Source organism: Polypterus senegalus, chromosome 4 (assembly GCF_016835505.1).
Source record: "Polypterus senegalus isolate Bchr_013 chromosome 4, ASM1683550v1, whole genome shotgun sequence".
Classification (NCBI taxonomy): domain Eukaryota; kingdom Metazoa; phylum Chordata; class Cladistia; order Polypteriformes; family Polypteridae; genus Polypterus; species Polypterus senegalus.
In genome coordinates, this window is record NC_053157.1 from 7,109,840 (window position 1) to 7,128,426 (window position 18,587).

General features: G+C 38.8%; 1 protein-coding gene across 1 annotated transcript in view; it reads left to right on the forward strand.

Annotated features, from left to right (window-relative positions):
- The window catches only part of smad1 (SMAD family member 1), a 132,863-nt gene that overhangs the window by 68,435 nt on the left and 45,841 nt on the right, over window positions 1-18,587 (forward strand). Inside the window, exon 3 of the mRNA XM_039750206.1 lies at window positions 432-1,010. Coding sequence (XP_039606140.1) covers window positions 611-1,010 — 400 coding nt within the window. The 5' untranslated portion in view covers window positions 432-610. The remainder of the gene's footprint in view (window positions 1-431; window positions 1,011-18,587) is intronic.

The following is an 18,587-nucleotide window of genomic DNA, read 5'->3' on the forward strand; positions in this document are numbered from 1 at the left end:
TGATGAATGGGTGATTACTGTTTATGCTGGGAAAACATTTAGTAACATCTTCCATCCAGTGCAGTTCATTTCTTACACATAATTAAGAGTGGAGAACAAATCCGGTTGAAGTTTTAGTGTGAAAGGTATTGCCAAGTAGATCATTTTAAAATGGGTTCAGGTAGTTTACTACTATTCATTTTACAAGTATCATCTAGCTGTATTTACTAGAGTACCTCTTTACCCTTTGGTAGGCATCTTCAGAGTGTAAAATAAAAATCGTGTCATTTCCTAGACATTTCCTCCGGGTGGAGTCATTGTCTGTGCGATAGGTGTTTTATTGATACCTATGAGCTTTGACACATTTAGCCGCTACACTTTATCACCTTTAAAAGCAATTTGTGTCCCATCTGGATCTTTCTAAAGTTTTCTTTTTCTGTTTTTCTTTTCAGTTGCTTGATGGACAAAATAAAGGAATATATCTGCTTGGTACACACATATCTGACTCAGACCTTCTGAAGGAAGAACAATTTTCTTTCCTGCTCTTACATATTTTCCCTTCTCTCCATCTGCAAAAGTTGGATACTTCAGCAGGAAATAAATCTTTAATCTCAAACCAATATATAAGACAATGAACGTAACCAGCTTGTTCTCCTTCACCAGTCCAGCGGTAAAACGTCTTTTGGGTTGGAAACAAGGAGATGAGGAGGAGAAATGGGCTGAAAAAGCAGTTGATGCCCTAGTAAAGAAACTAAAGAAGAAAAAAGGAGCAATGGAAGAGCTAGAAAAAGCTCTCAGCTGTCCAGGCCAACCCAGCAGTTGTGTCACTATTCCCCGTTCATTAGATGGCAGGTTACAGGTGTCTCATCGAAAAGGTCTGCCCCACGTCATCTACTGCCGTGTTTGGCGTTGGCCAGACTTGCAGAGCCACCATGAACTGAAACCTCTTGAGTGCTGTGAATATCCATTTGGATCAAAGCAGAAGGAGGTCTGCATCAACCCCTACCACTACAAGCGAGTTGAAAGTCCTGGTAAGTAAGCTTAGTATGGATCTTTTGAATTCAGCAGATTGATTTTTCGGGAAGGCCTGTGCTCTGTGTGTGTGCGTGTGTGTGAAAACAACAAACATGTTAACAAGGAAAATTGAATTCTAAAATACTGTAATGAAGTTTTCTGACTTAACTGGTTTGTCAGCATACTTAAGGTGATTTTTTTTTCCAGTACTGAAACTTGAGAAATTGTAAATACAGTTTTAGCTTTGGCACAAGTTCCTACATATTAAAAAAATTAGATTAAGCATTAGAGATTTTCCTGTTTTTTTTTGTTTGTTTTTTATAAATCAAAAATCTTGAACTATTGGTACTTGGTAACAAGTAGGAGATTACAGTAAATTTCCAGCAGTAGTGTAAGAATTTCAGGAATACCCTGTTTTAACATATATTCAGTACTCCTTATCAAGATTATTTAGCAGTTGGGATTTTACTTTATTTTATAATCTTGATTTGATGATATTTTAAGTAACCTAAGTGAATAGGAAGGATAAGCTTGTTGGGCTGGATGGTCTGCTGTTGTCAGTTCTAGTTTTTTTTACATAATGGATGAGTTTGAATAAATAGTAAGCTGTATTGATTGCTGGAGTAAAATGTGTACTAAATGTATTGTTTGAGATATCAAATATATGAAATGAGTGCTGAATCTTTTTAAAAGAATACTCCTCTACTCATTTACACTCTCTAGTGCACTGTAGCCTTTGTGATGAGGTGAAAGAGCCTCCTGAAATGGTGTAAATTTCCTTTCACTGCATGCAAGAGTTGTTTGTTATTTTAAGTTGATAGAATTATTTTCTTAGTTAAGCTAAAATGTTCACCTATGTATTAGCACATAGTCAATGGGAGGTTCTATTATAAAGTCTTACAAGCTAGGGAATATTAATTATTTTCATTATGACTAAAGACTAGTTCAGTTTAAGGTGCGTCTTGCAGTAGGTAAGGCATAGAGGATAAACAATTTCAAATTGTACAGAACACATTGAACATAATGAATGTATTGATGTACTATGGTGAAGCCTATGCAAGATTGCCATAGAAATGTAACAACCTTTAAGTATAGGAAGTAACAGAAGTTTAATAGGGGAAAGCTGAGATTGTTATGAAACAAAGATTAAAATTAAGTTGAACTTTGGTAGGGCTAATTTTGACCAGATGCGACAATGTCTAACTGGGATAAGCTTTTAAGTGTGGAGACAGTCGAGGAACAGTGGAACAGGTTTAAAAATGTTTTACATGTAATGCAGGACAGATACATACCTAAATTTGGAATTAATAGTACATTTTAAGAAAACTCCATGGTGGATTAATAAAGATTTTAAAAAAGAAGTTGCAAAGGAAAAAAACTGCTTTGTAAGGCATATAAGTCTGACTGCAAAGTGAATCGTAGAGCTTATGAGAACATGAGGGCAACCAATAAGAAGGATATCGGGGAGGCTAAAAAAAAGTTGGAGTGGAATATAGCAGATAAAGCAAAAGAAGACCCTAGGAGAAACCCATCAGAAATAAAGGGGAATTAAAAGATACAGACAATGAAATGGCGGATGCCCTAAACTTACATTTTTCTGAGGTGTTTACAAGTGAGCAAATAGACAACCTCCCAGAGGTAAACGCGACTACGAAGGGAGGTACTGAGGGATTTGGAAATTGTAGAGGGAGAAGTGCTACTCAGATTAAATAAGCTGAAATCAAAAAAATCACCAGGACCAGAAAACATTTATCCTTGAGTTCTTAAGGAGGCTAGTGAGTACAGGTATAAACCCTTGACACATACTTTTAGGAAGTCATTGCACACTGGAGAGATTCTGAAGGACTGGAAAATGGCAAATATCATCCCATTATATAAAAAGGATGACGGCAGATCCAAGCAACTATAGGCCAGTAAGCTTAACATGCATCACAGGAAAATTAATGGAAGGAATTATTAATGATAAGATTGAGCAACACCTGGGAAGAACAGAAGTTATTCTGAACTGTCAGCATGGGTTGAGAAGAGGGAGGTCATGTTTTACTAACATGCTAGAATTCTGTGAGAAGGCGTCAAAAGGATACGATCAAAGTGTAGCATATAATATTATTTATCTTGACTTTCAGAAAGCATTTGATAAGGTGCCACGTGAGAGGTTGAGCATCAAATTAAGAGGTGGGAGTTCAGGGTGATGTTTTTAGATGGGTGCAGAATTGGCTCACACACAGCAAGCAGAGGGTGATGGTGCGAGGAATCTCATCAGAATTGGCTTCTGTTAAGAGTGGTGTTCCACAGCGATCAGTGCTAGGGCTGCTTCTGTTTTTAATATATATAAATGATTTAGATAGGAATGTAAGTAACAAGCTGGGTAAGTTTACAGATGATACCAAATAGGTGGATTAGCAGATAATTTGGAATCCATTATATCATTACAGAAGGACTTGAATAGCATACAGGCTTGGGCAGAGTTGGGTCAGATGAAATTTAATGTCAGTAAATGTGAAGTATTACACATAGGAAGTATGTTAGGTTATATAGCATGGTTATGCTCATCCTTTATTACACACTGGTGAGGCCTCATCTGGAGTACTGTGTGCAGTTTTGGTCTCCAGGCTACAAAAAGGACTTAGCAGCACTAGAGAAGAGCAACTCTGCTGATTCCAGGGCTACAGGGGTTGAATAATGAGGAAAGATTAAAAGAGTCTATACAGTTTAAGCAAAAGAAGATTAAGAGGAGACATGAAGTGTTTAAAATTTAATTAGTCCAGTGGGTCGAGACTGTTATTTTAAAATGAGTTGGTCAAGAACACAGGGACACAGTTGGAAACTTGTGAAGGGTAAATTTCGCACGAACATTAGTTTTTCTTTACACAAAGAATGATAGACACTTTGAATAAGCTACCAAGCAGTGTGATAGACAGTAAGACTGTAGGGACTTTCAAAACTCGACTTGATGTTTTTTGGAAGAAATAAGTGGATAGGACTGGCGAGCTTTGTTGGGCTGAATGGCCTGTTCTCATCTAGAGTATTCTAATGTTCTTACAGAGAAGAATCCTTTTTTCCTTTTTGCGTTTTTTTCCTGTGTGTAATATTTTCCTGAATTTTATTATATTTGCACTTTTTTATTTTTTTTACTTTCAATAAACCTTTTAAAAACTGGGTGAAGAAGTGCCAACTCAATAGCTGCTTGACTTTGGTGACCTTAAAAGACGCAGTTCCACCGCTGCTTAAATCACTATTGTAACTGTTTTGACCTTGTTTTGTATCACCACTTCGCTACAGTACTGCTTGTGAGTTCAAGTTTAAGGTGAATTATCAGTACTAAAGTTAAAAACTGCATATTGTCTGACCCTACAAGGAAGATAATCTGTGCATGGGCATTTAAAATGAAACTTGGCAATGAAATTTAACACAAAGGTGAATAAAGGAAATTTTGACAATATTTAGTAACATATTACCAGATCTGCATTTATGCAATTAGATATTTGCAGTTATTTTGTTTGTAGTAGAATGAAAATACTGTAAAGTGATCTGTTTTAATGAACAGTTTCCTTGTTGAAGCTGTGCTTTCTAGGCAGCTAATCATGTTTTCATCTTATTAAACCTCAGACTTGATTTTATTAGTGTATGTGAAGCATATTCTCCGTTAACCTCCTTGGCATTAGACCCGAGCAGCACTCGGGCTGAAAAAAAAAAAAAAATTGCTAGAAGCGTTAGTCCCAAGCATCACCCAGGCAACAATATAAATGCGTCTCACATAAGACATAAGGATTACTCGGGCTATAAAAGTGGCAACAGCGTTAGTGCTGAGCGTTACTTCCGTAGTGGTATAGGCGTGTCTTGCATACATTGCATCCAGAAAGTATTCACAGCGCATCACTTTTTCCACATTTTGTTATGTTACAGCCTTATTCCAAAATGGATTAAATAAATTTTTTCCCTCAAAATTCTACACACAACACCCCATAATGACAATGTGAAAAAAGTTTACTTGAGGTTTTTGCAAATTTATTAAAAATAAAAAAACTGAGACATCACATGTCCATAAGTATTCACAGCCTTTGCTCAATACTTTGTCAATGCGCCTTTGGCAGCAATTCCAGCCTCAAGTCTTTTTGAATATGATGCCACAAGCTTGGCACACCTATCCTTGGCCAGTTTCGCCCATTCCTCTCTGCAGCACCTCTCAAGCTCCATCAGGCTGGATGGGAAGCGTCGGTGCACAGCCATTTTAAGATCTCTCCAGAGATGTTCAATCAGATTCAAGTCTGGGCTCTGGCTGGGCCACTCAAGGACATTCACAGAGTTGTCCTGAAGCCACTCCTTGATATCTTGGCTGTGTCCTTAGGGTCGTTGTCCTGGTGAAAGATGAACCGTGGCCCCAGTCTGAGGTCAGGAGTGCTCTGGAGCAGGTTTTCATCCAGGATGTCTCTGTACATTGCTGCAATCATCTTTTCCTTTATCCTGACTTTTCTCCCAGTTCCTGCCGCTGAAAAACATCCCCACAGCATGATGCTGCCACCACCATGCTTCACTGTAGGGATGGTATTGGCCTGGTGATGAGCGGTGCCTGGTTTCCTGCAAACATGACGCCTGCCATTCACACCAAAAAGTTCAATCTTTGTCTCATCAGAACAGAGAATTTTGTTTCTCGTGATCTGAGAGTCCTTCAGGTGCCTTTTGGCAAACTCCAGGCGGGCTGCCATGTGCCTTTTACTACGGAGTGGCGTCCGTCTGCCCACTCTGCCATACAGGTCTGATTGGTGGTATGCTGCAGAGATGGTTGTCCTTCTGGAAGGTTCTCCTCTCTCCACAGAGGACCTCTGAAGCTCCCCTCCTGACTAAGGCCCTTCTCCCCCGATCGCTCAGTTTAGATGGCCGGCCAGCTCTAGGAAGAGTCCTGGTGGTTTCGAACTTCTTCCACTTATGGATGATGGAGGCCACTGTGCTCATTGGGCCCTTCAAAACAGCAGAAATTTTTCTGTAACCTTCCCCAGATTTGTGCCTCGAGACAATCCTGTCTCTGAGGTCTACAGATAATTCCTTTAACTTCATGCTTGGTTTGTGTTCTGACGTGAACTGTCAACTGTGGGATCTTTTATATACAGTATATAGGTGTGTGCCTTTCCAAATCATGTCCAATCAGCTGTATTTACTACAGGTGGACTCCAATGAAGCTGCAGAAACATCTCAAGGATGATCAGGGGAAACAGGATGCACCTGAGCTCAATTTGGAGCTTCATGGCAAAGGCTGTGAATACTTATGTACATGTTTCTCAATTTTATTTTTAATATATTTGCAAAAATCTCAAGAAAAACTTTTTTCACGCTGTCATTATGGGGTGTTGTGTGTAGAATTCTGAGGAAAAAATGAATTTAATCCAGTTTGGAATAAGGCTGTAACATAACAAAACATGGAAAAAGTGATGCGCTGTGAATACTTTCTGGATGCACTGTAAGTGTCAGGCCCGAGCATTTCAAGGGCCACAGTGTAGACATGCCTTCGCCTAGTCTCATAATGGCGTCTTCGAAACTCCTCTCGGCAGTGATGACAAGGTGAATCTGTGTTCAGGCTGTGAATCTGAAAGTGATGCTTGTGTCACTCGCACATACGGTATGCAGAGTGCTGTTTGTTATTATTAATAGTATTAATTTTTCAAGCCTTAAAATACAATTTATTTTATTTTTGAGCGAGTATAATGCTAAGAGGTTAAATATAGTGCTAAACCCAATACTTTATGTAATAACTAGCTGAAGTATGCATTATTGCTGGTATAAATAAACAAGGAAAAACTTTTAATGAAAATTCCACATGGTTAAACGCAACCCACGCTGAGACAAATGGGATGTACTGTTAGACAAAAGTTGTAATGTAGCAAGATAATGAAACTGTCTCCCAGCCACAAAATTAGTTGAGAAAAAAACACTCCATGTACCTGTGGTGTTGAACGTTGTGCTTTGGCTAGTAGAAAGCTTTGTGCTGATGATTTTGTCCTTCATCAGCTGTAGTGTACACTCGTGCTGTCTGATGAGAATTGGAGTCCCTGCGATGGGTGTTCGGTTGCCCTTCTGCCTGATATAACATTTTAAGTTGGACCAAAGGCAAGTCACGTGCAAAATTTCATTAAAAGCGAAGAAACAATTATCCAAATGGCTGAAAATTTTATTTATATAGCTACACCAGAAACCTGATAATCCTTGCCCTGTTTTACTGAGACAAACCTGTCAGTGTAATGCACTGCTTACATACTAATTCATAAAAGCTTAGCCATGAATGCTGTACTGAGCACATTTTGATATCGGCATGATTGGGACTTCATGACTATCAAGTGCAAAGTGCAGCATGATGCCGGGTACACCAGAGAGTGCTTCAGTTAGTTTGTTTAGTGCTTCAACATGATTGGGAGTTAATTGCTATCAAATAGGGAAGTGCTGTGTAGTGCTGTGCACCAGGGAGGCTGAAGTGAAAAGGGTTGGATTTCACTATACTGGCACTAAGTTCCGATAGCTGTTATTGATACTAAATTCAACGTTTTAATACCAATCCAACACTACTAATTTATGAAAAGTGACTTAATGATACGGTACCATATAAATTGGCAAAATCTTATGTCTATAATTTTTAATCTGAAATATTAATGGCCATTTGTTTTATCCAAGTGTTTAGTTTTCCGAAGGAGCATTGGTCCACCTTTCCTTTGTATAGTCATGGTTTTACTGTATACTGTATGTTTTGTGTTACTTAATAAACAGTTACTAGTTAGTCTTTTTCTTTCTCTCTTCACTAGTTTTGCTTGTGCTATTTTGGCCATCGAGCCCCATAAAGGAATGGAGGTACTTTGATTGATCGATAGATAGATACTTTATTAATCCCAAGGGGAAATTCACATACTCCAGCAGCAGTATACTGATATAGGGCTGTGCGATATGACCAAAATCTTATATCCCGATATTTCATTTCATATCCCGATATCATGATATAGTACATTTTCTTTGTATTCAGTGAATAGTTTATATAATCACCACTCCTTTTTTTTTTCATTTAAATTAAAAAAATCAAAAATGAGAAGTACTCAACTTGTAATTATTTCTGTTCTTTTATTTAGAACATTTGAGCAAATGTTTGACTTTGAATGTAAACATAAAATGTTAATGTATCAAATATAAAACACTTTTCAAAAACAAATTACTAAAGGCCCAATATAAAATACTGCTATATAAAATGCCTGACATAAGCAAAATGTGAACTGTAGCAGCAATAACTCTCACAACATATATCTATACTAATAAAAGGCAAAGCCCTCACTCACTCACTCACTCACTGACTCATCACTAATTCTCCAACTTCCCGTGTGGGTGGAAGGCTGAAATTTGGCAGGTTGATTCCTTACAGCTTCCTTACAAAAGTTGGACAGGTTTTATATCGAAATTCTACGCGTAATGGTCATAACTGGAAGCAGTTTTCTCCATTTACTGTAATGGAGATGAGCTTCAACGCCGTGGGGGCGGAGTTTCGTGTGACATCATCACGCCTCCCACGTAATCACGCAGTACATAGAAAACCAGGAAGACCTCAAAAAAGTGCTCAAGAAAACATGCATTATATAATTGAGAAGGCAGCGAAACAATAAGAAGCGAGTTCTGCTACTTCGGAAACAAAGCACGATGTAAACCTACACTTTAAATTAAGTTCATAGACAGGCTGCGCTGGCGTTTGTAATTTAGTGCCTGCCCATATAAGGCCATCCGTCAGCGGCAATCCAATAGCAAACTGCCACGGGTAAATATTCACGGGTGAAGGACTGTGCTTATGGAGAGGAAGATGAGATGGTCAGGGTGGTGTTTGACACAAACTCAGCGAAACTGCCAGAGAAAGTTTTAAGTGCCAGGACTAAGGTAACATTAAATAAAGCTATGGACATAGCACGAGATGGCACCAGCACAGCTGGGAACCTTCGATGCAAGTACACCGAGTGGCTCACGTGAACTGATGCAGTGCACAGATAAAAGCAACAGTTCCAAAGAGCTGAACAAAACCGAATTACACAATTGAAAAGGCAGCAAAAAATATGAAGCGTCTGATAAGCATATTCATAAATGCAGCTACTGTGGAAACAAAGCACACGGTGGAAAAAGTCAATGTCCGCTAAAGGAAGACAGCGTAAAAAAAAAACCCGTGCATGCAGTTTGTCACATCACAGATAAAAGGAAGGCGAGCTGTTTATTGATGCAGTAAGGAACTAATCGATGAATGAAACCTCTTATCTTTACAGCGATTGACAAACACGGAATGTAACTTGAACACATCGTACAAATACGAGCCTGATTGAAAGAAATAATGATAATCAAATCCTTGATGACAGCAACATTCAATAACACTCACAAAACAATTACTGTATATTGACAATCATGTTACGTTATTTTTAAAATGTTCCCTTTTCTTTTCATAACTTCTACTTCTCCACTGCTCTACACGGGTATATATATAAATGTATATCTATAGCCCGATCTACAATACATACTTTAGCATAGACAAGCGGTGGCGCAATTGTAGAGTCTTAGCCTCTAACGCCGACATTGAGGTTCGATTCGAGAGGGATGTACTGACTATGTATGCAGCTACCGATTCATTTTACCTTCCATCTCCTTGGTTTGGGACGTATGAAAAATATTAGGTTAACGCAGAATCATGTTACGTTATTTTTAAAATTTTCCCTTTCTTAGCACAAGCACAGTTGAGAAGCTTCGATGCATGTACTCCATAACGCGTTAAAAAATAACGCATTTAATCACACTTTCAATTCCAAGCAAGCGGGAACTTTTGTCAATGCATGATTTCCTGGTACATCCATTACACTGATGCACACATCACAGCTACAAAAATGTTAGAGTCGGAATAAAGCGCGTTCCTACGACTGATCATTTCGACTACCCGAGAAGCCTTGATAAAAGCATGGTTTTGTGCACACTGAAAAGCAAGCAAAATTAGATGCATTACAGAAAGCGGACTTTGTGGCTCTTACTGGGGATCATTGGACTTCCGTGACCGTTAGTAATTCTAAATACATCTAATTACAAAATGTTCAATGATCACACTGTTTTAGCCTAATGTACAAAATAATTTTGGCTAATGTTACTCAGAGTTTAAAGAGTAAGCTGGTCAAATTACCTTTTATGTTTCTGACTTATTTTTTTAAGAAGAAAAACTGCACTTTATGGTGAAATTTTGGTTATTATTATTTAAAGACAATACTATTCTGAAAATGTACTTAAAGTACTTAAACTACCACTTTATTTTTAAGTCTGCCCAATTTTAACCAGGGATGATATTTTTGTTTCTGTTTTGAATTCAAATGCAGTTTAAAAGCTTTTTTTTCAGAAATTAAAACAGCTTCAGTTTACAATATTCATGTCCATGTCTATTATTTGATTCTGTCACCCACTAAAACCGTTTTAAATTAAAAAAAAAACATTTGCGATTTGGGGCAAATTTACGTGTGCGATTACATACGATTAATCAAGATTAATTCTTACACAGCCTCTAATTAATTGGATTAATTTTTTAATCGAGTCCCACCTAATATATATATGTAGATATATATATGTAGATTTGTATATATATGTGTATATACAGTATATATGTAGATATGTATATGTTGTATATACAGTGTGTATAGATGTGTGTATATATATATATATATATATATATGTTTATATGTATATATATGTGTATATGTATATATATGTTTATATATGTGTCTGTGTGTGTGTATATATATATATATATGCCAGCAACACTCATGACAATTACAAAACAATTACATTGTCAATCATGTTACGTTATTATTAAAATGTTTCCTTTTCTTTTTACTTCTCCGCTGCCAATCGCAGCTATTTTGCTATATATATATATATATATATAGATAGATAGATAGATATAGATAGATATATATATATATAGATAGATAGATAGATATGACAAAACAATTACATTAACAATCATCTTACGTTATTTTTAAAATGTTTGCTTTTCTTTTTCATAACTTCTTTAACACACTACTTCTCCTGCTGGCTGTATTCTACTAGTTAAATATAAAAGGATCAAAGCACTAACAACTAAACTATATAAGGCCAATAAACCCTTTAAACAAAATAAATACAAGTCTAACATTAACTGTCAAAACCAAATGTAAACATTGTACTTCAAACTGTAGCAGCAATAAGGCTTACGACAAAAATATATTAAATATATAAATAAAAGAAATTTCCAGGTTTGCATTTTAGCATTATATGAAAATAACAGTAAAGACAATTCAAACAAAAATAAATACAGGCCTGTCATATACATTAGTGTATAAAATTAGTGTAAAAAATTCAAATTCCTCTCTGTGTAAAAAAAAATGTAAGATACATATATTTATTGGTTACACTTTAAGGCAGAAGTAACATTTTTTAGGCTACATTCTAGTAAAATGTTAATTTGCACATCGTAGTGTGGCAAATCTCCGTTAATGAGTTTCCGCGGATCGCCCCGTGCGTGGGGCTGGACGGCGCTAACGTGTTGATGCCGTCCAGCCCCAAGCACGGGGTGATCCGCGGTAACTCATTAACGGAGATTTGCCGTGTTAATGCAGTTGTGGCGTAAACGTAATTTTAACAAGATTAACGCTGACAGCAAACGCTGCAGGGAAAATTTATGCCTTAAGCAAATTGTTTTGGTAGCAGTTAATCTTCCAAGCTTTTAACATGCTCGTTTAAATAGTACCTTTACAACTGTAATATCCTACGTGGCCTGCCTCTCAGTTGTAATCTCTCTGCACGCTCGCTCACGTGCTTTTTGCGGAGGTCGTAGAAGAGGTTTGTTGTGTTGGTGTCTGTGGTAGCGATCGGTTTGCAGCATAATTTGCAGAGTACCGTTTTCTGGTCCGTGTCAGACTCTTCAAATCCAAACCATCTCCATACTACAGAGGTAGCCCCTCGTTTAGGAACAAGGTCCTTCTGTGTGGAGCTACCTGGTGTTGCCTCATCTTCATCAGCCATGCTAGTGTGTCTGCATCCACGTAGTGGCCATCAAAACAATGAAAAAAATATTGCCGTAAACAGTTTATTTTGCGACACCACGAAACAAAAGATAGCGTAATGTGCAGCGATAGACGTTTTCATATTGTCATCCGATATATATCATTATATCGAACAGCCCTATACTAATACAAAAAAAAAATTGAATTAAATAGTAATAAAATTGAAAAATGAAAAAAAAAAAATAAAGCAGACAATAACTTTGAGTAATGTTAGCATTTACTCCCCCGGGTGGAATTGAAGAGTCGCATAGTGTGGGGGAGGAACGATCTCCTCAGTCTGTCAGTGGAACAGGACGGTGACAAAAGTCTGTCACTGAATCTACTTCTCAGCCTGGAGATGACACTGTTCAGTGGATGCAGTGGATTCTTCATGATTGACAGGAGTTTGCTTAGTGCCCGTCACTCTGCCACAGATGTTAAACTGTCCAACTTTACTCCTACAATAGAGCCTGCCTGCCTTAACAAGTTTGTCCAGGCGTGAGGCGTCTTTCATCTTTATGCTGCCACCCCACCACACCACCGCGTAGAAGAGGGCACTCGCCACAACCGTCTGGTAGAACATCTGCAGCATCGTATTGCAGATGAAGGATGCCAACTTTCTCAGAAAGTATAGTCGGCTCTGACCTTTCTTACATAGAGCATCAGTATTGGCAGTCCAGTCCAATTTGTCATCCAGCTACTTTCCCAGGTATTTATAGGTCTGCACCCTCTGCACAGTCACCTCTGATGATCACAGGGTCCATGAGGGGCCTGGGCCTCCTAAAATCCACCACCAGCTCCTTGGTTTTGCTGGTGTTAAGATGTAAGTGGTTTGAGTTTCACCATTTAACAAAGTCTTTGATTAGCTTCCTGTACTCCTCCTCCAGCCCACAATAGTATTTTTAGAACTTTTGCATGTGACAGGACTCCGAGTCATATTGGAAGTCTGATGTATATAAATTGAACAGGACCGGAGAAAGTTCAGTCCCCTGCGGCGCCCCTGTATTGCTGAACACAATGTCAGACCTGCAGTTCCCAAGACCACATATTGAGGTCTGTCTGTAAGATCGTCCACAATCCATGCCACCAGGTGTGAGTCTACTCCCATCTCTGTCAGCTTGTCCCTGAGGAACAGAGGTTGGATGGTGTTGAAGGCGCTAGAGAAGTCCAAAAACATAATTCTTACAGCACCACTGCCTCTGTCCAAGTGGGAGAGGGATCGGTGTAGCATATAGATGATGGCATCCTCCGCTCCCACCTTCTCCTGGTATGCAAACTGCAGAGGGTCGAGAGTGTATTCTCCACCATTTTATTTATATATGCTGTCTGTCTGTATTAATTAATATATCACATACTATATACCGTTTGTATGTATTTTTTTTTTATATTCCCCTGACTTTTATATTTACTTATTCTAAAGAGTTAAACATGTTTCTACTAACCAAAAGTTGTTTAAGTACCCAGTTACTGAACATTGGTTTAAAGTTAAGTTTAGACGAAAATAGGTCTGATAAGTTTATATTTGGTAACATAGGGTCAAATATTCTAATATTAAAAGTTTGTGCAAGAATGTGATCACCAAGGCTAGAATACTTGGAAGAAGATTGTTCCAACATTGATAATGTAAGATACTACTCTAGAAATTCTCAAGTTTAAACTTTATTTTCAATGAAGTTTAACAAATAGTTTGCTATAATATCTAAAGTAACCTCATTCATCTACCTGTTCTGTGCTTCACTCTTCTGCACCCTGTAGAGGACATAGTATATTATATTCTTTAACAATTAATGTGTTATAACTTTTTAACTTTTACACAAATTTAATGAGTACAGCCTCAGAAAATTGGGAGGGTGAAGTATGTGCAGTGATGTCCAATATGTCTTACAATCCATCTACTTGATTATCCATCTGCAGTCCCAATATATGAAACTTTCCTATAAGATTTACTTAGGTAAATATCTTTTTTTCCATCAATAAATTTGCTCAAAATTGCGATATAACCTCTGAATACGTCAGTTTTCCAAAAATGTTAGTGAGGTAATTTTGATGCAGGTTATAGATGTAGAACACAGTTAAATAACTATAACTAGAACATTAGAACAATCTAAATGAGAGCAGGCCATTCAGCCCAAAAAAGCTCGCCAGTCCTATTCACTTCTTAAAAAAAAACCCATCAAGTCGAGTTTTGAAAGTCCCTAAAGTCTTACTGTCTACCACACTACTTAGTAGTTTATTCCAAGTGTCTGTCATTCTTTGTGTAAAGAAAAACTTTCTAATGTTTTTGTGAAATTTACACTTAGGTTCCTAAATGTGTCCCAGTGTTCTTGATGAGCTCATTTTAATCTCACAGTTCGATCCACTGGACTAATTCCCTTCTTTTGGAGAGCAGCAATGGGGCATCCCTGTTCAAAGTCTGCAGATGCAAATGTATATTACAGTGCAGTAGCTCATGGCAGACCCGTCATCCCTATCTGGAAAGGGAAGGGTGATCGCCTGGATTTCGGAAACTACAGGGGGGTAACACTGCTCTCTGTGCTGGGTAAGGTCCTTGCTAGGGTCATCCTCAATAGGATCTGTGATCACTTGCTCACCTACCAGTAACCGGAACAGTCCGTTTTTTTGCCTAAGAAGTCTACCATCGAACACATCCTGGCACTGAGGGTTCTCATGGATCACAAACGCGAATATCGGCAGAGTTTCTTTGCAGCCTTGGTCAATTTTAATAAAGCATACAATTCTGTTGATCAAGCTGCACTGTGGGTATGCTGAGGGTTTGCGTGATCCCCTCATGGTTGCTGGATATCATGGCCAGCCTGTACTCTCTGGTACTGTGAGTGCTGTTCAGAGTGGAGGCAGAACCTCTGTTTTTCCCAGTTGATTCTGGGGTTCGTCAGGGGTGTGTTCTGCTCTTACTCTGTTTAGTGCTTGCATGAACTGGGTGTGTTGGGTAAGGGCCTGGGGTCTAGTGGCTATAGAGCATCTGTTGGTGAAGAAAGATTCACTGATTTTGATTTTGCTGACAATGCTGTGATCTTTGCAGAGTGAATGGAGGCTCTGATCAGGGCTCTCGAGAGACTGAGTGAGGAGTCTGAGTGTCTGGGTCTGCAAGTGTTCTGATTTGGAAAAAAAACAAAAACATCCAGGCCTTTAATGGTCTCTTGGGCACAACCATCAGCAGTGTGTCTGTCTGCGGAGAGAGTGTCAACCGCGTCAAGAGGTTTACTTACCTCAGTAGTGACTCTTTCTATGAAGTCAGTAGACAGATTGGGAGGGCATGGCGGTCATGAGGTCGGTGGTAAGGGGTGTGTGGCACTCCCAATATCTATGCAAAAGGATGAAGGTCCAAATCTTTAGAGTCCTGGTGCTTCCTGTCTTGCTATATGGATGAGAGACCTGGACGTTATCCAGTGACTTGAGACAATGAATGGACACCTTTGGCATTGTGTCTCTTTGGAGAATCTTTGGGTACCACTGGTTTGACTTTGTGTCGAATTGAACGGTTTGTCATGGAGTCCCAAATGAGGCACATGTACCTACATTGTGATGGAGCGTTATTTACTACACTATGGCAAAGTGGTGCGATTCCCCAAGGGTGATCTGGCTACTTTTTGAGGGCCTGGGCAGCTGGACCAGGCCAAGGGGAAGCCCACGTAACACCTGGCTATGTCAGATTGAAGATCATTTCTGGAAGGTGGGGCTGGACCAGGTGTCTGCCTGGGGGGTTGCCAACCAGGATCCCAAGCTTTTTCATCATGTGGTGGGTGCGGCAATGCACTGTACCAGTGCATGCTCCCTGACCTGATCAAGAAAAAGGTTATGAGCTGGGCAAATTAGGTCAGTGTTTTAAGCCTCTGAAGCACCAAACCCCATGTTATATAACACCCTGATGTGTGGAATTTAAGTACAGTGAGTTTATGCTGAAGCTTTATATTGCACTGGTGATGCCTTATTTGGAGTCCTGTATGCAGGTTTGGTCTCCAGGCTACTAAAAGGATGGAGCAGTGCTGGAAAAAGTGCAAAAAATAGCTAGGGTGATCCCAAGACTGCAGGGAGTGATTGAAGGGGCTGGTGTTTTACAGTTCAAGCAGGAAAAAAAAGATTAAGAGGAGACATGAAATGCTTAAAATTATGAAGGGAATTAGTGCAGTGGATGGAGACTGTGACTTTAAAATAAGTTCATCAAGTGCACAGCTTCACAGTTGGAAACTTAATTGTAAATTTTGCACAAACATTAGGAACTTTTTCTTAACACAGAGAACATTGTTAACTGGAATAAGTGAACAAATAGTGTGGTGAACTTTAGGGACTTTTAAAACCAGACGATGTTTTTCAGGGGAATTAAGTGGATAGGACTGGTAAGCTTGATTTGGGATGAATGGCCCGTTCTCGTCTAGATTGTTCTAATATTCTAATATGTAAAGTAAAATACAATGTCTCTGTTTAAAAAAGCTTTTCAAATGGATGCATGATTCCATTCTTTACAGATGTCGGTCAAGTCTGTCTTGTACACAATATCTTCTATGGTGAACGTTCACCTTTCACCAGTGCTAATTAACTGATTTAAATTCAACAGGCATTTTATTTTTTCATTCCCCTAAAGTTTAGTATTTACTGTCTTTTTGCAAGAGGAACAATTGGATAAGCAGAACAGTGAGGTCAGCTGATGAAGCAGAAACAGCTGTAACTTGGGGAGAGAGACCAGGAAATTCCAGTCAAGGAGAATGAAAGCTTTGTCTTTAACAGGCTGTCCTGCAGATGGCTGTTACAAATGTGTAGCCAAAGTGAGGAGGAGCACAGTGGGAAGTTTGTCATCTGGCCTGCCTGTACAGACAATTGTAGGAAAGAGCAGTTGCCCGGCTTGCATTTGTCATCTGTAGTCCACTTCTCTGTTTGAAATTGGGTGGGGTGGAGGTGTAAAGAGAATAGCAGCAGACTATAAAGAGCCAATGTTTTGTTTTAGAGTTCATTGTGCTGGCAGTTAATGTGGGTTTAGCAAAACCAGCATTTATTGAGAGTGTGTGTGTGTGCGCGCACAGGTTTTTGGTTTCTTTTTTTCTGTTACTATACTATGTCTACAGACATCTTATAGTAAACATTACATGCTCCAACATGTTTCTTTTGTATGAGACAGCATTTCATGACATTCAGCTAAAGTGTTTGCCTAAAATGAAGCACTCTTAATAAAGTTGTGCAATTATCATTGGAGTTTGTCAAAGTATAGTGGTTGTAAAGCTGCATGTTAATTAGGTTTAATCAGAGCACCTTTCCTTAGGGTAGAGTGGAATGCCTTAAAATGAATGTATGATATCAGGTTTTAAATTTTTTTTTTTTTTTTTTACATAATCACAAGACTGGAATTTGCAAAAATGCACACTGACAATCCACTGTGCTTCTGAAAAAATGTCATTGGCACAGATGAGACAAGACTAGAGATTTTTGGCAAGTCGCATCAACTCTATGGCCACAGATGAAAAAATGACACTTTCAAAGAAAAGAACACCTACTCTCTCGCTTATATTGTGTGGCTGCTTTGCTGCGTCAGGCATGGGGTTCCTTGAGTGTGTGCAGGGAACAAAGACTATCAAGACATTTTGGAGCAAGACATACTGCCCATTTTCAGAAGGCTCTGTCTCAGTTTTAGGTCATAGGTCCTCCAACAGGATAATGGGCCAAAACACACAGCTAAAAGCACCCAAGAATGGCTAAGAACAAAACATTGGCCATCTGTGAGCTCTGAACTGAATCTTTTTGAACATAAATGTGCGGAGTTGCCTCGAAAGCTTGCATGTTGTAATCTTTTTAGTTAGCCAATAACAGGTGTCATTTCGCTTGCCTTTTCACTACATCGATAATGGCTAACACGGTATAACACTCTAGTACTATGGACATAAAAGGAAAGAACTGAAACATGTAGTCTGGAAAAGGTCACCTTCAAACCTGACCCATCTGGAGCAGTTTGCTCAGGAAGAGTGGGCCTAACGAACTGTGGACAGGTGCAGAAGTCTCATGGAGAGCTCCAGGAATAGCTTATTTAAAGAAATTGCCTCTGAAGGTTTTGTAACCAACCAGCAGGTTAAGGGTCCCATCATTTTCACTCATACCATTTTCAATAGTGGTGTTATTTGAAATATGCTGAATTCAAGCTCTAAAGCAAAGTCTTTTTTTTCTTTTATTTCCTCCCCTCATAATACATAATGAAGGATGCCAATTACTTTTGTCAGTTTCATGTTGTTTCAGAGACAGTTTTGAGTTTTTCTTTTTTCACGGATGGGTACTAACTAATTTGTCAGTGTCTCTAAATAATGTGTTATTGAATTGCCATGGACTTGTACCATGTAGCATCTGAGTTCAAACATTTGCTCTAACTGCCAGTGAGTGGCCAGCCACAAACCAGCAACATCTAACTTGGAAGCGATTCTTGTTGAGTGAACTAAAGGAGTAACTCCATTAGTCGGCTGCACAGAAACCGTCTCTGAACGCTGCAAGCGGTGCACTTCCTGTTAACAACGGTTGATTGCTCCCTCTGTTGGCCCC